Raw genomic sequence first — 25766 nt, 5'->3', positions numbered from 1 at the left:
AATAAGACACATTTAATATAAAGTAACAGAAAGCAGATCAGAAGGTGCATAGGCTGGGCAGTGGAGCTGGGTTGATTGAGAAGAGGCACAAAAGAACTTTTTGAGATGATAGAAGTACTCTACATCTTGATGATAGTGTGGGTTATATGGATGTATACATTCATTGTAATTTGTCAAGCTGTACCTCAAGTGGATGCATTTCAACATAAATTATGCCTCAGAAATTTCATTTAAACATCTATAACATTCTTTATCTCAGGTTTTAATAACTAGTTACTGGAAGCAATGAGTGCTACTCAAATACTTACTGTTAAATTTATCAGTGCTAAAACGTTGATATTCTTGACACAGCAAGTTCTAGAAATTTCAAGGTATCTTGACAATGACATGTATGAGAGGAAAAGGGCATTCTTGGGTATCTTCAGGTAGGTGGAATGCTTAAGCTTCACAAGGTCACCCTGAAGAGACACTTAGCCTGTTCATTAATTCTAAAGCAAATTTAATAAACTCCAATTTTATTCTTTAAATTTCATTGCTAATTCACAATTAAATATGGCTATTAATATTGCACAGTGGTTATATAAAGAATGATTGTTCTGTGTTTCATTTTTCATATTACCTATTCTTATTCTTTAAACAGTTCCAGAAATGCCTCAGAATCTTTCTTGCCGTGGTGAAAGTGAGAACAAAGGAGTAATTAGCTGGAAATCCCCAGAAAGTGGGTTCACTCCCAGTGGATTTGTTCTTTGTCATGAGCCCAATTCAGGTAATTTATATAGAATTAAATTCTATGTCAAGAAAGAGAAATCAAGAATTTAAAAGTATTAGACGTATGAAGAGAGCCAGTGAACCATAGAGCTTCCAGCATAGAGACTGTGAGAGTATCCTATTTGCCTTGATTTTTAGAACTGCTTCCATTCTGAACACAGAACATCTCCAATATTGGCTTATTTTTCATGATGTGTCTTTGTTCCAATCTTTGCACTCCAAAGCTTGAATGAAGAAAATCTCTAACAGACATTACTTATATCTGTCTTGTAAATGTTATGTAATTGACTCATACTGTTTCAAAATCATTATTCAAGTCCCTAAACAAGCCAACCAAAAGCAAACACTTTCCAAAACTTACTCCAGTGTCTATCTATAAAGCTGGTGTGGGATTGGAAGAGATAGAAGAGGAAGTTGGACAAGATCATGTGTGCCCTTTTCTCCAAAACTGTATGCTAGTAGCTAAATCCAGCCTTCACTCTAGAACATGCACTACCCTTGCCTAAAGCGCCTTTGGATTCAGGACACAGTCTATTCTCTCCATAGCAAAACCCACCATCCTCCTCACAAGTGTGCTCTGCTTTGTTTTCTCATTCATCTCAAAACCGTGCCATAATGAGATCCTCTCTCCCTGGATCCAAGACAAAGAGAGCTGGTAGGATCATAATATTTTGGAAGTAGTTGTTCACCACTCTTGTTATTTCAAATAAAATCATTATTAAAATCCACAGGAATAAAGTCTTTCAGATTTACAGTTCATATTACTTTTTAATCATAGATTATATTTTATTGTTTCATAATTTGTTTCAGGGACTCTGAAAGCCAGGAATTAAAATGTGAGGAAAAATGTATTTGGTATTTATTTAGTTTCCTTGGTTTATTGGGTATTTTTATAATGTTCTACTTAAACCATTTTGTCCCATCATTCCAGATGTGGAATACCAGTAAAAACTTAAATATAGCATACAATCTATAATATAATTATATTATAATGTCAAGACTCTAATTACAATTATATTAATTAATATAATAATATATAAACTCTAGGTTATAATTTCCAGTCTATTTTAATGTACCAGTGTGAGTTTTGTTGAGGTATTCATAGAATTGGAAACATTGGACTTAATGGGTTAAAGATTTCATCAAGTGTCCTAATAATGACTCTGAGAAGGAAGGCATATATATATATATATTTTTTTCATGGTTCATATGATGAAACTGAGGCCAATAGAACTTAAGATAAATGTTCAACAGCTTAGGCTGTGCTCTTTCTGCCATTGTGTTGTTCATGATTTTAAACATTTTAGGGAACTACACTATTGTGTCATTAACTTAATGATGCCAACTGAATAAAAATTCCTCAGTAGTGGGAAAGAGTACTTCTAAATTTACTGCATTCAGAGGAGTATTTTTAAACCTTATTGAAATCAATGTGAACTCTACAAAATACCAATAATATTGCTGGAAATTATTTTATGGATTGCTTTTTATTAAAGGAAAAAAATACAGCTTTTTTTTTTGACAGTACAAAATCCATTGAGTAGCAACATGGTGACATGATTTGAAACAGTGTTTAAGAAATGCTTTAAAGTAGTCCAAGTCAGGAAATTGATAGCACATTTCCTGAGATCTTTCTGAAAAAGAAAGCACAAGCAGAGAACTTAGTATATTTCTGGGAATTTTCAGTGCAACACACATGACTCCAAGAGAGGACATGTCTCAGTTGCCTCACTTTTTAAAAAATTTGTTCTAATTAGTTACATGATAGTAGAATGCATTTTGACACATCATACATAAATGGGAGTATAATTTCTCATTCTTCTGTTATACATGATGTAGAGTTTTCCTAATTGTGTAATCATATACACATACAGGGTCATAATGTTCAATTCATTCTATTATCCTTCCTCGCCCCATATCTCTTTCCCTCCCTTCACTCCCCCTGTCTAATCCAAAATACCTCTATTCTTCCCTAGCCCCCTTTATTGTGACTTAGTATAGCATATCTGAGAAAACATTTGGCCTTTGTTTCTTTGGGGTTGACTTATTTTGCTTAGCATGATATTCTCTAGCTACATCCATTTACTGGCAAATGCCATAATTTCATTCTTCTTTAAGGCCGAATAATATTCTATTGTGTATGTATACCACATTTTCTTTATCTATTCATGTGTTGAAGGGCACATAGTTTGGTTCCATCATTTAGCTATTGTGAATTGAGCTGCTATAAACATTGGTGTACTTGCATCACTGTAATATGCTGATTTTAAGTCCTTTGGATATGTGCCAAGGAGTGGGATAGCTGGATCAAATGGTGGTTCCATTCCAAGTTTTCTGAGGGATCTCCATATTGCTTTCAAGATTGGTTGCACCAACTTGCAGTCCCACCAGCAATGTAATCATTCTAGAATAGCTATTATATCTCACTATTGGGAATCCCATGGTGTTGTCTAGATATTACAACTTCCACTTTACAAATAAGTGACTAAGATAAGACATAAGCATATACTGCATCTTTTAAACATGCATTGCTTCTACAAGCCCAATGGCACATCCAGAGAAGGGAGGCACTCAAGAAAAAGGTGAAGCTTTGTCCTGCCACGGTTACTTGTCCGCTCTTCTACCCCAGTCGGCATGTGAAATGGCAAAGAATGGAGAATGGGCTCTGAGATCTCAAGCTTGATTTCACCTTGGCTTCATTCTTCCTTTCCACTGGAGTCATGGACAGATTGTTGGATCTCTGTGTAGCTCGGTTTTCTCATCTGTAAAATCAGATGATACTACATATAGGGTCAAAGAGATGATTAAACTAATTGATTCATGTATATTGTCTAAAAGTCATGGGCAGGACATCTTGGCACATGGAACAAGTGCTTGCTTTGTTTTTTATCATTATCAGTTTTATTATTATCATTTTAGCTGCTATGCAATAACATGCTAATTCTCCTATCTTCATTTAACCCATCCTTTCTTATGTCATTTGTCTAATAAAAAAATGTCAGTGCCTTTCGGGGAAGATGATGACCAACGTGTCATGAAGGGGTTTTTCTTCCTTTCCAGGAGAATCCAAGCCACCCTAAAACTTACAATCTCAAGTGATTAGTAAATAACAAAGCACAAATACTCAGAAATATATTTAGGAAGCAAAGCCCCTGATAGATCTAGTCCACGTGGGTTCTGGAACTAGACAAAAGACAAAATGGCTCTGGTAGTTTACTTAAGGGGGTCCATCAAAGCAGAGATAAGGTTTCAAGGGCAAAGTCTTGCTTCCTGATGTCTTGCATTCAGCACGTTGACTGACATTTTGGCAGGTCACACCCATCTCAGGTGCTGTGTGGGATCTTTGGCAGAGCTTGAGGGGAAAGTTCACCTACGTCAGGTAGTCAATCCCTGTGTGGGGGGGAGGAGAGTGGGGGGGTGCCACCAGAAGTTCCCAATGCCAGATTTGCGCCCTCGCAAGGCTCCTATGTGCAACAGTCCACACACAGCCCATGGACAGCTAATGACAAATGCCTAGTGATGTTTTTCACTTGACAAATGCTAACTCTTCCGCCTGAATGTTAAGATACTTCAACGAGACCCAATCTCTCAGATGTGTCCCTGACTTAGTCAGGCTTGTCCCTAAACTGAAAACATTCCTTCTTTGACTTATAGCATCTTCTTTTCTCCCTTAAGCCACTCAGTTTCACTCATCTTTGAATGAAGAGCTCAGATTCCAATAGTAGAGTGAAGCTTTCCCTCAGTCTCATGGATCCCATGGACTCCTGTAGTGCTTAATGTAGTATGATAGAGCAGACCTAGTTATTGATGATCAAATGGTGTCTGGAGTGAAGGTTCAGAATGGTAGCTCAGGTTAATGTTCAACATTTGGAGGCTAAGAATTGGAAAAGGTTTGATAAAAAAGTATTCCAATTTACAACTTTTATAGTTCTCTTAGGAATAAAAGAGAATACCTTCACAAATGTATCTGGGATTTTAAATATATCATGTACTAAAATCAATCATATGAAACCATCATTTTTGAATATTTGAGTTTATTTATAAAAATTGAATTGTTCAATAATATTTTCTGAGCATTATATGTACATCTGAGCATTAAGGATATACTTATTTCTCATTAATTTGGAGTCTGCTTGGAATTACATGGAGACCAAATGAAAAATATGGTGATCGTGACTTTTAAGAACTTTGCTAAATTTTTCTTTTCTTTTCTTTTCCTAAGGAGAAAAATGTGCCACTCTGGATATGGACCAAAGCAAATATGATTTGAGAAATTTGAAACCCTTTCAAAAATATAGTGTATCATTATATGCCTTTGTCCATGCAAAAATACAACGTAATGGAAATGCTAACCAGTGTGAATTTCAAACCCAAGCAGGATGTAAGTTCCTGGCTTTCTTAAATTGATAATATCATTTTATTTTCAAAAATATGTGTTATATATATGTTTATATATATTATTTGTTTTTATTATACATGACAGTAGAATGCATTTATGTACTTTGATATTTCATACATAGCTGGGATATAATTTCTCATTTTTCTGAGTGTACATGTTGCAGAATCATATTGGTCATGTAGTCACAAAAGTACATACAGTAATAATGTCTGTTTCATTCTACTATCTTTCCTATCCCCATCTCCCCTCCTCTCCCTTCCTAATCTAAGATAATGCTATTCTCTCTACCTAATCTAAGATAATGCTATTCTTCCCTGGTGCCCCCACTCTGCCTTATTGTGAATTAGCATCTGCATATTAGAGAAAACATTTGGCTTTTGGTTTTATTGGATTGGCTTATTTCACTTAGCATTATATTCTCCAACTCCAACCATTTACTAGCAAATTCCATAATTTTACTCTTCTTTAAAGCTGAGTAATATTCCATTGAGCATATATATACCACATTTTCTTTATCCATTCATCTATTGAGGGACACCTAGGCTGGTTCCATAGTCTAGCTATTGTGAATTGAGCTGCTATAAACATTAATGTGGCTGTGTCACTATAGTATGCTGATTTTAAGTCCTTTGGGTATTAACCAAGGAGTGGGATTAAATGGTGGTTCCATTCCCAATTTTCTGGGGAATCTCCATAGTGCCTTCCATAATGGTTGCAACAATTTACAGTCTCACCAGCAATGTACCAGTGTACTTTTTTCAAAATCCCAATGATATTCTTCATAGAATTAGAAAAAGCAATCATGAAATTTATTTGGATAAATAAGAGACCCAGAATAGCTAAAGCAATCCTTAGCAAGGAAAGTATAGTATTGTTTAAGGTCTGGAGGAGGCATCCTGCATCACAATGGTACCTTAAACTATACTACAGAGCTATAGCAATAAAAACTGCATGGTATTGGCACCAAAATAGACTTGTAGACCAGTGGTGCAGAATAGAGGACACAAAGACAAATCCACATAAATATGGTTATGTCATACTAGACAAAGGCACCAGAAACATTCACTGGAGAAAAGATAGTCTATTTAACAAATGGTGCTAGCAAAACTAGAAATCCATATGTAGAAAAATGAAATTAAACCATTATCTCTCCGCCTGAATAAAAATCAACTCAAAGTGAATCAAAGACTTAGGCAGTAGAACAGAGACTCTGTGCCTAATAGAAGAAAAACTAGGACCAAATCTTCACCACATTGGCCTAGGATCTGCCTTCCTTAACAAGACTCCTAAAGCACAAAAGTAAAATCAAGAATTAATAAATGGGATGGATTCAAATTAAAAAGCTTTTTCTCAGCAAAGGGAACAATTAATAAAATCAGGAGAGAGCCTACAGATTGGGAGAAAATCTTTACCACATCCACCTCTCATAAGGCATTAATCTCTAGGATATATAAAGAACTCAACAAACACCAAAAAAAAACCCCAAATAACCCAATCAATAAATGGGCTCAGGAACTGAACAGACACTTCACAGAAGAAGAAATACAATTGATCAACAAATATATGAAAAAGTGTTCAACATCTCTAGCAATTAGAGAAATGCAAATCAAAACTACTCTAAGATTTCATCTCACTCCTGTCTGAATGGCAATCATCAAGAATACAGGCAACAATAAATGTTGGCGAGATCCATGCTTTAATAGTTCTTTCCATGAATGAATGGCAAAGAGCATTTTGTTCTACTATGCGTCCATCTTTATGCTTCATTTGGGAAACACATTGATCTAGCATATTTGTTAACATCTAGAGTTTATTACAATTTTAAACAAAAATAATTTAAAATAATTTAAAAAAACTGCTATCCTGAGTTCTCTCTTCTCTTTAGACATAGTCATAGAATAGAAGGAATAATGCGTCAGTGAGATTTGTAATATTTTAGGCAACTGAACACCTAACCAACTGCAATAAAAATGTATTCTTTTTTGTCGTCTTTACTATCTAGACTATTAACTGCAATCAGAGACCAAGAAATGTTTTACAAAGCATTATATCAACCTCTGTTCACCTGATAAAACACACGAAACACTATGTTTTTTAGCAGTTTTCTTCTTTATATCACACTGATCTACATACTATTTTATTTTATATCATATTTTTCATTTGAGATTTTGGGGGACATTCGGCTATTGCCATCTGTATAATGTCTCCATAGTTTCCAGGCCCCAAGATAGATCCGCCCCTAAAGTAATTACTAACTTCCATGAGGGACAGGAAGAAGAAATGACCCTAAGTGAGGCAGTGTTGGTAGCTTCGGAGAGTTTATTGGATGCCACAGTGGTGAAAAAAATTCCCTTTTTAGGGTTTATTCTCCCTGTCATTGAGGTTCTGACTTTAAAAGGCCAATTTATGCCTCTGTTGTCTCCCGGAGTTTCTGTGATATCACAGAAAGCAAGCACAATCTGTTGCTGGCTCTTGAAGAACCAAGCCACTGTTCAGCAGGATAATTCAAGCATTTTGGGAAAGGATGGTTGGAAGGAAAGGTAGGCCTTGGAGGTTTCTGGGTCACCATCATTTCTCCTCCCTCCTCCTTCCCTCACCCTCTGCTTTTTTCCTATTCTCTAATTCCACCTACTTTCCTTCAGGGACTGCAAACATCTCACAATTTGAAATACAACCTACATGTTCATACTCAATGAATGAACAGGTGATTTGTTTTTAAATGTTTGGCTCCAGCTTTTTAAATTTATGTACTATTACAATCCCAAGATAACATTTAAGCTCTTTTATACTATATACAATGTCCATTAATTTAAACATGTACTTATTGAATGATTAAAATAACAAATCTCTTTTTGTCTTTGATAGATCCAACCGAGGTCCAGAGATTGAGTGTCACCCACATGGGAGACAACGGTTTATCTGTCAAATGCACGCAACCTAAAGAGATTAATGGCCCCAACAATGGAAGCTACCACTTGGAAGTCAAAACTGGAGATAGTCTCATGGAAAAGAAAGACAAAAAATGTGAATTCTATTTACATGATCTTTACTATTCAACCCAATATGAGTTGAAGGTAAGATCATGCTTTCTATAATAATAATGATACCAATATATATTTTAGCAATTACTATCTAGTACTTGAATAACATTAAGATCAGTGATCATGTGAACTCTGATGTCTAATGGAATCACACTTGAAGGAGTTTCAAAAATTTGACTCCAATCTTTTTATCCCTGGAACTATTAACTATGGCTTAAAGGAAATGTTTTATTAGAGTATTTTACAACTTCAAAATGATTTGATTATATGGAAATTAGTGCTCATGTGTCAAGAAGTGCTGTCCTTTCTGTGCAACACATTATTACTTAGCCAATTTTCTTCTTGACCCTTTTCTTTTTATTACTGTGAATTTTTCAACTGCAAAATTTTATATGCACATGGAGGTTAGAAAATACTAAAAACAAAATTTCAGACGATATTAGTGAGCATCAAAAACTTTAAAATATTCATAATCTCAATGTGTGGATCATAGTTTATGAATATACTTTGAAAATGTACAATGCACATTTCTTTCTTTCCTTTTTTTCTTTTTTGTTTGTTTGTGTCTGTGTGTGTGCATGTGTTACTGGGGACTGAATCTGGGGAGGCTCTACCACTGAGCAACTACATCCCCATCCCTTTTTACTTTTTATTTTGAGACAGGATCTAAATTGCCTGGGCTGGCCTTTCAATCCTTCTGCCTTGCCCTCCTGAGCAGCTGAGATTACAGGTGTGGTCCACCGTGCCCCACTCCTGTAATGCACATTTTCAATCATTTAACAAGTATAATGTCAACATTCTGAATACAGTTTAGTGAACCATATTTTTCTATTTTTTTTAGAGACAAGGTTTCATTGAGTTCTTAGTGACCTGCATTGGCTTTGAACTCATGATTCTCCTGTCTCAGCGTCTCATGCCCAGCAAACCATATTTTTCATATGTCATTATATCATGCTCATCTTTCCATGTTAAATATTTTACTACTATGTAATTTTTAATATATGCTCAAATTCTATTACATGATTTATCCTATTCCACCAACTGTATGTTGATCTCTAATATAGATACATCCTGTAAACACACTTATTAGTAATAGCAAAACCTTTGAATGTCTTTAATAATTTCTGTTTGATAAGCTTCATGAAATAGATTGGTGGAGTCCAAAGAAATTTACATATATTTTAAGATTTGTTTGGACACATCACCATTTTTTTATATTAATGTATGAAATTAATGTCTCTTGAGAGTCTTGCCTATACTTTTGCATTTAGCATGTAGAATAAGGTATTTGTATCTCTTTCTGTTTCAATGAGGATTTTTACTTTCTGTTAAGATTACATATAGTTTTGTTATTGTCCTTATGATAACATATCTTCACCTCATTTGTCCATTTTTTTGGGTAAGTTCTTTGTATATTAAATGATATTAAACTTTATGTCATATGTGCTGTTAATTTTGTTTTCAGTTTATACTTTACATTTTAATTTTCTTCACAGCCCTTAGAGTCTTATGCAATTTTATGTTTATACAGATACATCACTTTTATTCCTGTTAAATGGAAATTTCTACAATTAACTAATAAGAAGTTGAACATTGGCTTCATAACTTTTGTCACTTGAAGTATATTTTTATATTGATAATATTTTTTTGGTTATTTTTATCCAGAAACATAAGTTGGAGTTTTATCAAAGTAATTTTTAAGGCACTAAATGTTCTTTGCCATTCATTTGTGGAAAGAAGTATTAAAGCACGGAACTTATCTCCTGCTTGGGTTTGAAATTCACACTTTGTAGCACTTCCATTATGTTGTGATACCATGGTGTGATTTGTTTACATGGTGAATTACAGTGGGAGATCTAATGCTACACCATAGTCATATTCCAAGGGAGGTGGGAATCTCTCCTTTGTCATTGTATATTATTCTTCTAAAATATTACAAATCAATTGCTTAATATTTTATAGTCTTTATGAATGGATGTTCCTAAAGTGAATCCCATTCAGTAAGCAAAGAGAGAGTATTGGCACAGCTGCGGGGATGCACTGTTCTTGTTGCAGCTATATATAAAAGTTATGCTAAGGGATAAAACGCCCTTGAGATATTTTCCCTTTTTCTGTTTTATGATTTTTTTTTATAGTATAGGAATAATTTGTTCTCTGAAAAATATATTTAAATATATTTACTACAAAAAATTCTTTGAGAACCACTTACGGATTCTTTTAATATGATTATTCTTTTCTGATCTTTTTAACCTTTTCGAGTGAGTGTACGTATATTTTTTTCAAGAATCGTCCATCTAAAAGGAACATGTTGTTTCCATAATAACATCGTACATTCATGGGCATTTTCCATTGCCTCCTTAGTGCCCACCAAACTCCTGGCATGCTGGTCTTAGTTTCTCAAATGCACCCAAGTTTTATTCTCTGTAAGCTCCTTATGCCATGCTCCTCTCTCTTCTTAGAATTATCTTTTCCCACTCTTCAAGTATTATAAATTATTCTGGATATAGGTGAACATCATATTAACATATAATCTTACTATCCAAATCCCTTTCTGCACTCTGCAAAAGGCTACCTTTTGTTTTCTTCATTGCACTTACCTTAACTTGTTTTCATGTTTATTTCTGTCTCTACTACCACATTTACACCTCTGTGAGGGAGCAATTATATTAACTTTATTTAGCTTTGTTAACAAATTAATAGCATTGTTTTTATTATTCTTAATTTTTATTTTTATTGTTCATATATTCATTTTGGGGTTCTTCTGGTAGGTTTTGGATCAAAAGTGTTTATTCCCCCACCATTATATATCTTTTCTGTTATTTTAGAAGAGATTAAGGCTATAAATTGTCCCTTGGTAAGTTTTTGACTGTGTTCAAAACTTATGTCTATATTGTTTGTCACTAATTTCTGATGTCTGCATAGAAAATATAATGAATGAATGCTTAAATTAGAGTATTCTGATTTCTACTAATTTCTAAAGAATCTGTGATTGCAAGTTTTTAATTAAGAGACTGTTTCTACATTTTTGGTGCTTGCATTTTTTTATTATTGGTAATTATCAGTTGTGATAGATAATTGAATTTTATGCTCCCTGCCTTTGGAATTGGTAGAATTTTTTTACAGCTCAATATATGATAAATGTGAATGTACTATGAATACTGGGAAATCATCTAACTTTCTATAGAATCAAAGGCTGGTTATATATTTGCCATATTAAACATTTACCATTAATCCCTTTTGAGGCATTATTCCAATCTATTTAAAGTGAGATTTTATTGTGCCAAGATTATCAGTGCTTCTTTACTCTTTCAGTTTCCCTGTACATCTTCATTGTTTTTCTTTATTGTACTGAATATTATGAGATATAGGTGTTTGTGTTAGTTATGTCTCTACTCTATATTCTATACTGTATTCATTTACCCTTAAAAAGTAAGTGCATTTTATGTACAACTCTTATTAATAGCATATGGTTAAATTTCCCTTTTTAAAATAAAATGTGAAGATATTACCATTCTGATGGTAATTTTAATGCTAATGGTAATTTTAATGTATTAGATTTTATTTCTTCAACCATTTTTATTTATTTTCACCGATTATAAGTTATTATCATTGCTAAAAATAAGCTAAGATTTCTTTCTATCTTTTTGACTGCCTTTTAAAAAATGTTTGACAACAAAATACTGGCATGATCTTCAAGTTTCAACTTTAAAGCATATTAGCATATTTTAAACAAAAATAAACAGCTTTATACATTTACATTGAAAAACTAAATTATTTTCTTTTTTATTACTGACATTTAGGTCTACTTCAACAATGGAATACTTTCTGGAAAGCCTGTTATTGAGTTTTATTCAACATCTTGTAAGTTATTACTAGTTTATTCTATCTTACAAAAATATATTGCTTTGCAATCAAACTTACATTTAATTTTTGAATGATTAAATTAGACATTTAAATAAATATAATATCTTAAATTGTCAGGGTAAATACATATAGGTAAACATCATATTCAAATGCAATATCATAAATTCAAACTAGAAAATACAATTAAAGGATTATTGCTTTCTTAAAATAATCTGTAAGATGAATTATTGACTAAGAATATTAAATTATGATGATGTTTGTGACATTTATGCATGCTAATAACTTAGTCCTGTGTGCAGTTTTAGAGATTGTGGCCTTTATTTTTTCTTCTGTTCTTTATTCTGTTTCTTAAACATGGCTTTTCAGAAGTGGGTCTTAGATACACATCTCTCCTGATTTGCCTAATTGAAGATAAGCATTACGTAATAACAATATCTCTGTTTAAATATTTATAATACATTTTGTAATTAAAGTAAAGGTGCACATGGAACAAATCCCTCAAATAAATTTCATTATATAATAATAATAATAATAATAATAACAACAACAACAACAACAACAGCTATATGTCACATTATCTGCCTGGTGTTTACCTCTCCAGAATAACGACTTTGACTATATGTCTATTTGCAATTTTCCTTATAATTTCCTTCATATATCAGTAAACAATATTGTGCACTCTTTATCTAGAGTGACTAACTCAATAGAAATTTGCCTGTTTTCTGTCCTGTGGTTACCTTCCACCATGTATGTTCTCCCCACATTTGAGACTCAGATATTCTGAGTGATTGGTTTCTTTCCTGTTCATCAGGTTAGCTGGTGGCTTCCTCTGCTTTCTTTTCTAATTTCCAAATGTAAAATTTCTTTGCCTTTTATTTCCCTTTGTCTGTCATCCTCTCTGCCATTATGGATGGATGCATTTCACAGAGTTCCTGGAAAGAAGGTAGAAAATGTGTGTTTAGACTCCACAGAATATACCTGAAGATTTGGCTTTTTTTTAAATAAATAAGTTTATCAAAGCCAGTCTGATGCTACTTAATATTTTTGTAGAACCCATTATAATTAACTATAATGGATCAGAATACTAATTGTACTCACTTGATGCAATTTCTTGCAAAATCTCACTTTGAGTTTTTCTACTTTGCTAGTAACATAGTTTCAAATTAATAAATTACTTGAGGAAGATGTGATTTGATTGTAGTCTGATGACATGTTATCCACAACTGGCAACAATATTGATATTCATGTATGTGACATATACATACACATATGTATATATATATATGTTATGCACACATGTATGTACATATGTTATGTGTGTATGTATGTGTGGATGTATGCATGCCACTAACCACTGGTCAGGATTGACATTTTTAGGGAAGGGAATTTGAGATATAGACAGGACAAGGAACATTTTGGGTCACTTTAAAAGTCTATTCTAATAAGAACTTCCTTAAAAACATTCAATATAATCCACTCATATTTATATTCATCTATCTAACCATTTTTAGATGTGAAGCTAGTATAAATAACCTTTTAAAGAGAATAGAAATAACTCCTATTTTATTGACAAGGAAACTTAAGATCTCCACAAACCATATACTACCACCCCACTGACTAATAGTTCCCCTTGTGAGAATGCAGATGTTTTTGGAACTGGTACTTTACCTGCCTTATGTTGTAGTATTTTCATCTTGACAGACTTTATCATTTTTACACTATTTTTCTATTTGCTTATTTATTTTGTTTATTTTTAATTATCTCTTTCCTCACTAGAAAGAATTGTCCATGAGGACAGGTATCTTTATTTTGTCTTCTGAAATATCTCTTTAGAATTTTAAGTGTTAAGTTAAATTTATTTTTAGTAGGTGGTTTAAAACATAAAAATTATATATAATTGGGTACCATTCATATGTATACACATTGGATAATATAAAGTCATGTGAAACATCTACTTGTAACACATTTATCATATATTTATACTTGAAAACTTTAAAAATCTTTTCTTCTAGCTCTTTGAAATGTGCAGTTATTATGATCTCTAGCCATGCTACTGTGCAATATAGCACATAGAATTCTTGCTCCTGTGTAACTGTAACCTAGTACCCATTGATAAACCACTCCTCAGCCCACCCTCCCTCCTGTTTCCTAACCTCTGATGATTATCAATCTGCTCTCAACTTTCATGAAACTAATTTTTTATTAGATTCTGTGTATGAATGAGATCATGTATGTTTTATCTTTCTGGGCTTGTTTTATTTTGTTTAACATAATGACCTCCTGTTCCATCCATGCTGTCACAAATGATGAGGTTTCACTCTTCTTATGGATGATCATACACCATTGTGCCAAGGTACCACACCTTATCCACTCATCAATTGATGGAGGCTCTGATTCTTTCCATTTCTTGGCTGTTGTGAATAGCACTGCTATAAACATGGAAGTGCAAATGTCTCCTAGACACACTGTTTTTATTTCCTTTGGATATATATACCCAGTAATGGGTTTGCGGTATCATATAGTAGTTCCAGTTTTAATTTTTTGAGGAACCTGCATCTCATTTTCCATGAATCTTCTATTCACATTCCCATTGACAGCGTGCAAGACTTTTCTATCCTCCACATCCTCCCAGAACCTGTCATCTTTAGTATTTTTAACAATATCCTTTACCATTGGAGTGAGGTGATATCTCATTGTGGTTTTCATCTCATTTCCCTCATAATTGTTTTTTAAACTTTTTTTATACACACGTTAATCATTTATATGTCTTCTTTTGAGAAATATCCATATGTTGCCCATTTTAAATAAGATTATTCATTTCTAATTTTTTTAAATTTTTGCTACTGAGTTTTTGGAGTTTCTTATATATTCTAGATATCAACCACGTGTCATTCATATAGTTTGCAAATATTTTCTCCCAAATCTGTAGGTTCTTCACTTTACTGATTGTCTCCTTTGCTGTACAGAAGCCTTTTATGTTGATATGGTCCTACTTGCCCACTGTTTCTTTTGTTTCCTCTACTTTGGGGATCTTGTCCCCCAAACATTCCTTACCCATTCCAATGTCCTGAGTTTCCTTTTGTTTTCTTCTAGTAGTTTAATAGTTTCATTTTTTTATTTAGGTATGTAATCTATTTTCAGTTGATTAGTGTAACTGGTGAGAGATATAGGTCTAGTTTCATTCTTCTGCCTGCTGATTTCCAATTTTATCAGCACTATGTATTGAAAAGATTGTCCTTTATCCAATGTGTGTTGTAATCACTAAGCACCTTTGTCAAAAAAGCAGCTTGGTATAGGTTTACATCCAGGCTGTCTATTTTGGTCTAGAGGTCTGCATTTATGCTGACACTATGCAGACTATTACAGCTTTGTAGTTTATTTTGAAGTCAAAGAAGGTAGTGTCTCCAGCTTTGTTCTTTTGGTTCAAAAAATGACTTTGTCTATTTGGGAATTTTTACAGTTCCACAAAATTTTAGAATTATTTTTCCAGTTCTGTGAAGAATGTCATTGGTATTTGAACAGACTTTATAATTTTTTACATGCATTTGTTCATTGCTTTTGGTAGTAAGGACATTTTTAACAGTGTTCATTGTTCTCATATACAAATAAGAGATGTTTTTCTTTTCTTTTTTTTTTGTTTTTTTTCTAATTTATTTCATCAATGTTTAATAACTTTTATTGTTATTCTTAGATGTGTTTACTCCTAGGTATTTTGTTTTATAGTTTACTTTTTACATTTACTTATTTATATATTTGAGATGGGATTTATCTGTGTTGTCCAAGCTGATTTTAAACTTGCTATTGTCTTTGCCTCAGCCTCCTGAGTAGCTGGAATTACAGGTGCATGTCACAATGTCTCACCTGTAGCAATTTTAAATGGGATTGGTCTCTTAATTTTTATTTCAGAAAATCTACTATTAGCATGTAGCAGTGCTACTGATTTTTTGTCAATTTTATATTCTGTGTTGTGACATATCGTAAGCATCTAGAATAGTGTTCATAGAACATTATTGTATGCTGTTTTTAAGTCCTTTGGGTATGCTATTTCCTTTTAAATATAAATGCTTTTATTGACTTTAAATAATATAGAAAAAATCACAAGATCAGCAATCTATTTATTGTATTTGTTTGTATTTGAGAATTTTTAGTTTATAAAGCTTTATGACAATGAAAAATATATCCATTCTCTGAAGATTGTTATTCAGGTAATCAGGCAAAATATTTGACATAATAACCTCTCCTCATGTTATTTCTTATTTCTAGATAATTCTAAAGCACTGATTGCATTTCTGGCATTTCTGATTGTTGTGACATCAATAGCCCTGCTTGTTGTCCTCTATAAAATTTATGATCTGCATAAGAAAAGATCCAGGTAAGAACTGATGTATGAATTAAAAATAATCATGGTAGAAGTAGCCATGCAAGCTCATGTCCATAAGGCAGTCATGGACCCAGCTAAATAAATATGTGAATGGAAGAAAACAGCATGGAGTACAGATCATGACTGACACTGGATCGAAGTCCTTGTTATGGGTGTTATTGGTTTATATTAAGTATTCATATTTTTTACATTTTCAAATAATGTTCTGGATTTACTTGGCTTACAGCCAGTGGAAAGAATATGTGTCTGTTCTTTTAGGACAAAGTGGATCAGAGAGAACGAAGAGTGGCAAAGGCAAAAGAAAGGAGGGAAATAGTTGGGGACATGTACTTATTTCTTTGGCCAGGAAAAATGATATTTTATGAAAAACAGGAGCATTAAAATCAACTCTTTTGGTCACATACCAGAGTTTAGCAGACATTTCTTGGTTGTTTTATCATCCCTCATTTTTTTCTTTACTCCACTCCCAATTACTTTCTCACCTCTCTTTTCCTCTTCTCTGTCCTCCCTCCATTCCCATCTCCTCTCTTCCTTCCTCTTTTTCTCTCTCTTTTCCATCTTTTTTTGTCTTCATTTCTTTCTTACTTCAATGCATTCATTAAATAAAATTCACTCAGTTGAATTGAATGCCAACTGAATTCAGTGTTTCTTAAGATCATAGACATTCATATTTCTTATTTTCACAGCAATTTAGATGAAGCACAGGAACTTGTTGAGCGGGGTAAGTATGCTTATTTTTTTACTTATGAATAAGCTTGCTCTTTCATTTGAGTCCATTGGCATTTTTAGTTTAACCTGGACTTCTTCTGTTGATACAATGATGAAACTTAAATCCAATTATTCTATAAGCAAGCCTCTATGAAGTTCCTAGTGTATGCCAAAGGCAAGGCACTGAGAATTCCACAAGGATGGGCCACAGACTGCTCTTGAAGGGTTTTGAATCTAATATATGAAGACAGGTGTATTGACAAATAGGACAGTAATTTGATAAATGCTATAGTTACTGAATATGTATGGGTCTACACAAAGATAGAAGACAGAAACCTACTTGTGAGGAAGGCAGGGATCTGGTCTGTAAAGATCCTGAAAAGCACTAGATCAACAGATGAGGGCCGAGGAGGGGTGGGAGAGCAGAAGGCAGGTCACAGAGACAAGGAGGAGATGAGTGTCCTGAGGTCTTTGGCAGAGTGGGATGATGGCTGTTCCCACTAAAGGCACAGTTAGGGACAGGACACAGAAGAGCAATTTCATTTAGGAGAGGAAAACAAATTCCTTTTTTTGTCAACTTTTAAATTACTTCTTTAATTAAAAAAAATCATGATCCTGTAAAAAGAGATGGAATTTTAAAAATTGAAGCTATGCTTACAGTAATGAGTGTTTTTTTTTTCTCTCTTACTCAAGACAGGCAGACCTTAGAATACCTCTCTTGAGTTACATTTGAAGGGCTTCTTCCTTGTAACAACAGGTATCAAGGCTATGTGCAGAAGCATTAGGGCTGCTTCTCTGGAGGTCCCTTGTTGTTAACTTTGTTTTCCTTTGCAGAATATGTTAATATCTGACTGTGTGTGTTATTAATTCATTCGTTTGTTTATTATCTTCTCTCACTAGAATGTAAGCTTTGGAAACACAGGGAGATTTTTCTTTCTCTTCACTGCTCCATTCCAGCACCTGGAATTGAATACATATGAATAAATGAATCAACAGGATAGCATGTCCTGAGAGTTAGTTTTGATAGACTGAGGAAGAATTAAGAGCACAGGAGCAACAGCATCTGAGCAGAGGAGGAAAATTCATTTTAAGGAGTTAAGGCAGATTGGAAAGGGAAATTTATCTCAAAATTAATAGTAATTGCACCATAGAGTGTACTAGAACTTATACACCTGAACTTCATAATCTCCTGAGAGTGGTCTTCAGTTCAGAATGAGTGAATATACTCGTGATCCCAGCAACCCAAAGAAGCAACAGCATGTGGCCATTTTGATACTGTGATGGACAGAAGGTTTCTATGGACCATAAAAATAATGTGACACTCTCATGGACAACTTTTCTTCATCTTTAAATGGAGAAAATTAACATGAGTACTAAAATAAGGATACCTAACAGGACATGGAAAAGTAGTAGAAACATAGTTTTTATATTATGTTAGAACATAGTATAACCATGTTTCATTTTCTAGAGGCACAATAAGTGAATATAACTTGTTTCACAGTCTAGTGTAAATAGACAATAAAACTAAGCTGAGTAGTGGGTAGAAGGGAATTAATCAAATTTTCTTGTTTCATTTGCATAATTACAATATTTTAGAATAAGTTAAAATGAAAATAAAAAGAAAAAATAGTTATAATATAATCATCTTAATTACTATAAAATGTATGTAATTACATGGATGTATGGGTGTCCTAACAATGGTGATATTTGGTTTGAGATCTTTTCTGTAGGAATAGAAAGTATTCTAGTAGAATACTAGAAAAGCTGTTCTAGTAGAGAGAACAATATGAAGCCCAAAGGAAGACTGAAACACACAATTTGAAAGATATTGATTTATTGGTGAATGTTTATATGTGAGTGAGGTTTTCCGGGCAGCCTGTTTGTGAGAAGGAAAGACACTAAGAGTAAAGTCTTAGATGCAAATTTGTGAATGTGTATGCACATTTAAAAGACAGACATAACATTAGACTTGAATCTTTAATATGTTTATAGATGATGAAAAACAGCTGATGAACGTTGAACCAATTCATGCAGACAATTTGTTGGAAACTTATAAGAGAAAAATTGCTGATGAAGGACGACTTTTTCTCGCTGAATTTCAGGTATGGGTTACCCTTGACATAGGATAATAAAATTTTGAATGTATTTATATAAACCTTTGTTTTAATAATGTATCCTACATACTACTACAATATGATCAAGGCAGATATTATTAGTAGATATTTATAGACCAGATGAAATGTTAATAAGATTATAATATGAAGTGAGTAAATATTTTGGTATAATCCTTTATTGTATTATTATCAAATATGAAGTCATGTCATAAAACATATTTGGCTGATTTATACTTGTACTGTAGCTATTTATTCAAGCATCTGTTCTTAAGTGAATTTCAGAGTGGTGCATCAACTAATTCTGAATTTTGTCTTATTCATGAAGTTTGTTCTGAAAATAATTCATCATTCATTTTTAATGTTTTGCATAACTCCTAATAATGTTAGTCTTAATAATCATATCTGACATACTTATCAGTATAAAGAAAATAATTGACAGGATGTCATATTAACTCAATACAATAACTGGTGAAGGGAAATTTCTTTTCCCAAATCTTCTCTAACCCAAAGAACATTTGTGTCTTTCAGAGCATTCCACGGGTATTCAGCAAGTTTTCTATCAAGGATGCTAGAAAGCCTTTCAACCAAAATAAAAACCGTTATGTTGACATCCTGCCTTGTGAGTCCTCATTGAGAACTGAATTTTTATATATTTAAGCTGTTCAATTGCTCATTATTTCACTTGTCTCTTTTCTTTTCTTTAAACAGATGATTATAACCGTGTTGAACTCTCTGAAATAAATGGAGATGCAGGGTCAAACTATATTAATGCCAGTTATATTGATGTGAGTAAGAATATGAAATTGTTTTATATTGTCGTCATCATTGACAGTTCAAATTTTTCGTATGTTTATGCATTCTGTTCAGTTTCTTCTTTGTCTTTGTAAAGTTTTATAAAATTTATTAGAAATATTTTGAAGTAAGCCAGGTCACAGATGTGAACAGACTCACTAATATTTATAAGAGTAGTTCTTGATTATATTCCTGTTGGTGTCAGATGTAACATAAGATTTTCCTCTTTGTGAAACAAAATTATACTACAAATTAATATACTATGATGCCTATCATGTGCTGGATAGTAAAATAAATGACCTAGCATATATTCATCATAAGAACCCCACATTTGCCCAGCCATCTACACTATGCTAGGTGTGTAAATGAGGACCAAGAGGCTGGCATTAGTTACCTTGTGCTTGTTCACACAATCACAATGACTTGAGATTCAGCTTCAGTTAGCCTGACTCCACATTGCTTCTGTTATGTACACTACATTGTACCTGCAACATTCTTAATTGACATCCATCCTCTGTCCACTGAATTTATCCAAAAATGAAAATATCTATACATGGTAAATTTCTGAAAAATATTTTAATATTTCCATTAATCATATCATTGTAAATAAGTAATGCTTTACATGAGTTAAATAATTTTAAACACTTTAAAAATATAATAAACTGAAAAAACTCTTCTTACCCAATCTACCATTTGCTGAATATATCCATCCACCAGAAGAAATAACTTCTATATTGGCTTTTTATTTATCCATCCAGAGTTTTATATATATATAATTAAAGCACCAACATATATTACCATCCATTTATGTGAAAATGTAAACACAATAGTCACGCTGTTCTGTATCTTGCTAGCTATATAACTATCTGGGATTTATATGATATCGTTGTAAATAACAGGGTCAGCAACTCTTCCTATGAGGGAGCCAGACCAAAAATAGTTTTGACTTTGTGGAGCATTTTTACATCTAGCTATTTTTATAGTGATTTGCAGTATAACTGCATTGAGGTTTATTTTATCAGTTCCTAATTATCAGGCATTAAATGTGGTTTCTTAACTTCTACTACTACTAACAATGGTATAAGGAATCATATGAACTCTTATTTTTCCAAAAGAGTTTCAGTATATCTGTAGGATAAATTTCTGTTAGAATTGCAGGGAAAAAAAAACATAGATAATTGCAATTAAAAAGAAAATTCTAAATGGCTCTCCAGAGGGGTTTTACAGTTTATAATCCAGCAGCAACATATGAACATGCTCAGCTCCATATAGCCTTGACAAAAGAACGTGCTATAGAAAGGTTTGGCAACTCAACAGCTTACCAAGTATATTTTATGCTGTTATGTATGATGATTTATAAGGTAATTCCCCAGATTCTTAAAAAGAAAAAAATAATTCAGCTGTTTGTTGTTGTTGTTGTTTATATTGCTGTTGCTGTTGGACCACTTGAATAATAAATGTTCTCTACTTTGCTAGTAGAATCATCTGGGATTCTCCCCTTAGCCCCAAGCATTCTGTCGCTAGAGAGAGCACTCTAACTTTTGTTTCCCTCCACTTTGTTTGATATACAACAGCTTTAATATCCTTGTTTGCTATTGTCCCTGGAAATCCATCTTAGTCTACAAATAACTCTTCCCTTAACCTGTCCTCATGATATCCATAATGAAATCTCTTATTCTGTCTTTTTAATATAATCCTTAAAAGATTTATTTTTAATAGCAGCCAACACTTTTTGCAAATGTTAAGTCATAGTCCAAAGAATAACTATTAGTTCTATGTCATATGTTTTTTTTTACTTCTATTTGAACTGATTCTGTAAGATGAGCTCCACAGACCTTCCCAGTTAGCACTAATCAAATTTATTTTACATATGGTGTTTTTTTTACAAATAATAATTTGTTATTCAAAGTAAAATACTTGAGAGCAGACCTGCTAAGACTTCACAAGAGCTTAGATGATCTCTAGGAAAAAACAAAACCCCCCAAAACACCTGGCACTTTCTGTTCAAATATATATGGCCACTATGGTATCAGATTGTATTTACATTTCCTCAACACAGCTAGGAGCTCCCGGAAGCATGCTTCTTCAGCTTTTAGATTGGTACTTGACATATTGTAGCCATTCAATATTTGTTGAATAAATGAGCATGACTAATACTGTGCTATGAGAAGCTACTAAAATTGAAATGAATTCTTATAGTTTTTGTGCAAAAGTTCATTCAGTAGCAAACTTCATCTCTTTCTATGGAGCTTTTCTCATTGAGGTAAATGAGACAAAGATAAAATTAAAGAGACTGAGATAATTTTGAAAGTATCATGTTTTATCAACTTCTGTGCTCCCTTTTTTGTTTTAGTAACAGGAGCAGAGAAAGCAGACATTGTAGGTAATGAAATGAAAGTGATTGCATCACTTATCTGGAGTTGCATAAAAAGACTCCAGGGAATCAGCAGCACATTTCAACGATAGTTAAGAGGTAGAAGTGTAGAGGGCAATTCCAGAGGGATTTAGACAAAGAATTGGAGTAAAAATCTGAAAAGTAACTACATGGTTGGTGAGAAGGCTGTAAAGGTTCACAGGATTTAAACTATAATAACTGAATTACGCTCATAAATTGTTGTATTATCCTAGGTAAGAATGAAGTCAAGTTTTAAAAAGTGTTTGCAGTATACAGCAAAATACATGAAAGTCATGAGTAGTATTTGCAAATGCTAATTAATCTACTTGGCACAGTTAAATGACTGATCAAAAATTAATAAAATTTCCTTAATAATTTGAAAATTCCCTGGGAAATCTATAACCAACAAATGGCAAATCTAAAGCAATTTCTTCTAATTCAGAATATTGCATGTTAGCAGGGCATGGTGGCACATGCCTGTAAACTCAGCAAGTAGGGAAGCCGAGGCAGGAAGATCTCAGGTTTGAAGCCAGCCTCAACAATTTAGTGAGATTCTAGGCAACTTAATGAGACTCTGTCTCATAATAAAAAATAAAAAGATCTGGGAATATGGTTCAGTTGGTTAAGTGTCATTGGATTCAATCCCTGTTAACAAAACAAAATTTAAAAAGAAATAAAAAAGGAATTTTGCATGTTAATGAATAATGGAGTATTTAGTAAATGATATATTTTGTGTGTTTTTTGAACAGGGTTTCAAAGAGCCCAGGAAATATATTGCTGCACAAGGTAATTTATTTGATAGTCCTATATTATTTTTGGAAATTTATTTTATAACGCTTTAAAAAATATCTCTCTTAACTTGTATTTTTTTTTTTTAATCTCCTAGGTCCCAGGGATGAAACTGTGGATGATTTCTGGAGGATGATCTGGGAACAAAAAGCCACTGTTATTGTCATGGTCACTCGATGTGAAGAAGGAAACAGGGTAAGAACCTACAAGTATCACAGGATGGTGGTTGGAATTGCATTTTAAAAAGCCATATTTTTGTGCTGCTGACTAAAATAGAATTCTTTCTATTTTAGTAGTGCTAACATTTGATTTGAATTCTCATACATGCAGAAAAATAAAATTTGTACATATGTAAATGTATTCCTAAATATATGACATTTAGATGTTTTGATTTAATTACTGGACTTTTATTTGGTTCCTGTTTTTTCTTTTTCTTTTTCTTTTTTTTTTTCCTTAGCATTGTTCAGAACCTTGAAAAGTGTTAACTTCCCAAGTACTAGCGAATACTCAAAACTGACTTTGAGCAGATAGGTGTTAAATCATATAATATGACTTTATTGGAATAAAAGCCTTTTGGTTTCCCAGCCAGTAACCGACCACAATGAATCACATCTTTTTTTGCTGACCACTGAGCATGCCGTCTTTTTAAAGGCAGCTAAGACTCAGAACATCGTCCTTCTGCTATGTAGTCTAATACAAGGGGGAGAAATGAATTACAGTAGAGGGGGTAGTGAGAGAGAAGAGGGGAGGGGAGGGGAGGGGAGGGGGGATAGTAGAGGAAAGGAAAGGCAGCAGAATACAACAGACACTAGTATGGCAATATGTAAATCAATGGATGTGTAACCGATGTGATTCTGCAATCTGTATACGGGGTAAAAATGGGAGTTCATAACCCACTTGAATCAAAGTGTGAAATATGATATATCAAGAACTATGTAATGTTTTGAACAACCAACAATAAAAATTAAAAAAATTAAAAAAATAAAGTCCTTCTGAACACCTAGATGGGAAACAGTGCATTTCAGACACCACAATTTTAGGTGTATATATGCTTAACCAAGAATATGTAAATATTGTGAGAATTTTGGGTAAATAATTTTGGGGTTTTGGTTTTATTAAGAGTGTATAGTAAAATTTTGTTTAAATGAAAAACTGGAATCATTAATGATTTTTTAAAATATAGAACAAGTGTGCAGAATACTGGCCGTCAATGGAAGAAGGCACACGGGCTTTTGGAGATGTTATTGTAAAAATATATGAGCACAAAAAATGTCCAGATTATATCATTCAGAAACTGAGCATTACAAATGTGAGTATGTTTTAGTAAATGATTTTTGGTTTTATATTGCTTTTATAAAATTTAATTATGAGATATTAAATGTGAGAAATTGAAATATATCTGGGTAAGTTGTCTTTTACTGATCTCTAGGAAGAAGGGTTAGGTTAGAACAAGAATACAAGTTGATAGGTCAAATTTTAGCCATGGGTCAAAGACAGGTTTGCCCATGTCAAATCAAAAGTATCTATTATGATGGACTCCTGAAGTACTTTAGAAAAAGAAGGTTCCATTAAATATGTTAAATAAATGGTTATATTATTAAATTAATAAATAATCCTGAATGGATTGTTACCATTATGGAAAGAATACTTAGACAAACTGCATAATTAGAGAGCAGTACATGGAGTATAAATTCTAAATATATAGTAGAGAGAGAAGTTTAGTTTAGAAAATAAAGAGGCCACCACCGTGGCCTTGGTAATAGATAAAATGGAGGTCAACATACATATTATATAATTGTATTTACATATAAATTCCAGATAGGTGAGCAGATAAAATTAGAAAGTAGATTAACAGTTGCCTCCAGCTGAGAGGATTGGAATGGGGAGCAGTGGCTAATGGGTGTAGGCTTTCATTTTGTGCTGACAAAAATGTCCTATAATTAGATAAGGGTGATGTGCCAATCTGGGAATATAATAAAAACCCTTCAAATGAATGATGTTTATGATGGATGGAATATACTTTAATAGTGCTATTTTAAAAATGTAGATCTTTCATGAGAGGTTGAAATTTTCTCTGAATTCCTTTTGTTGGAGGTCTTTCAGTAATCTATTTTTTTTTATTTCTATATAGTCCAAATACATTTTTCTTCTACAGGAAAAAGAAAACTTATTATGTATTTCTCCCAAGGCCCTCTTGGCTCCTTTTGCATTACTGACTGCTTTGCATTTGAAGGCTGTGAAACAATTCTACCAATGATTCATGGCTAAATACATGATTGATAGAGCCACATAGGCCCTCAATCCATAAACATAGGCATTTACATACACATTGATGGCATTTATGTAGACATCAAGGCCCATCTGGTTATCGTGATTACTCTGGGATTACTATTCTTAATCAACTCAGTTATTTCCTATTGAAAAATTACAAACAGCATAATTTTTCTTTTTCTTTAAGTTGATGATTCTACTTTTGGAGGGCTTAAGGAATACAGTCAGATTTTCTACGTGTGAG

At 33.0% G+C, this 25766-nt stretch overlaps 1 protein-coding gene across 1 annotated transcript in view; it reads left to right on the top strand.

The window, feature by feature from the left end:
* Ptprc (protein tyrosine phosphatase receptor type C) overlaps positions 1–25766 on the top strand; it is a 109896-nt gene that overhangs the window by 68407 nt on the left and 15723 nt on the right. The window contains exons 8-19 of the mRNA XM_077802429.1: positions 641–766; positions 4991–5149; positions 8033–8241; positions 12009–12069; positions 16336–16444; positions 17140–17174; positions 19154–19263; positions 19804–19894; positions 19984–20060; positions 23212–23248; positions 23349–23446; positions 24435–24560. Coding sequence (XP_077658555.1) covers positions 641–766; positions 4991–5149; positions 8033–8241; positions 12009–12069; positions 16336–16444; positions 17140–17174; positions 19154–19263; positions 19804–19894; positions 19984–20060; positions 23212–23248; positions 23349–23446; positions 24435–24560 — 1238 coding nt within the window. The remainder of the gene's footprint in view (positions 1–640; positions 767–4990; positions 5150–8032; positions 8242–12008; positions 12070–16335; positions 16445–17139; positions 17175–19153; positions 19264–19803; positions 19895–19983; positions 20061–23211; positions 23249–23348; positions 23447–24434; positions 24561–25766) is intronic.

Source organism: Urocitellus parryii, chromosome 9, assembly GCF_045843805.1.
Source record: "Urocitellus parryii isolate mUroPar1 chromosome 9, mUroPar1.hap1, whole genome shotgun sequence".
Taxonomy (NCBI): Eukaryota; Metazoa; Chordata; class Mammalia; order Rodentia; family Sciuridae; genus Urocitellus; species Urocitellus parryii.
The sequence above is the reverse complement of the archived record's forward strand: the minus strand, read 5'-3'. Positions and strand labels throughout refer to the sequence as shown.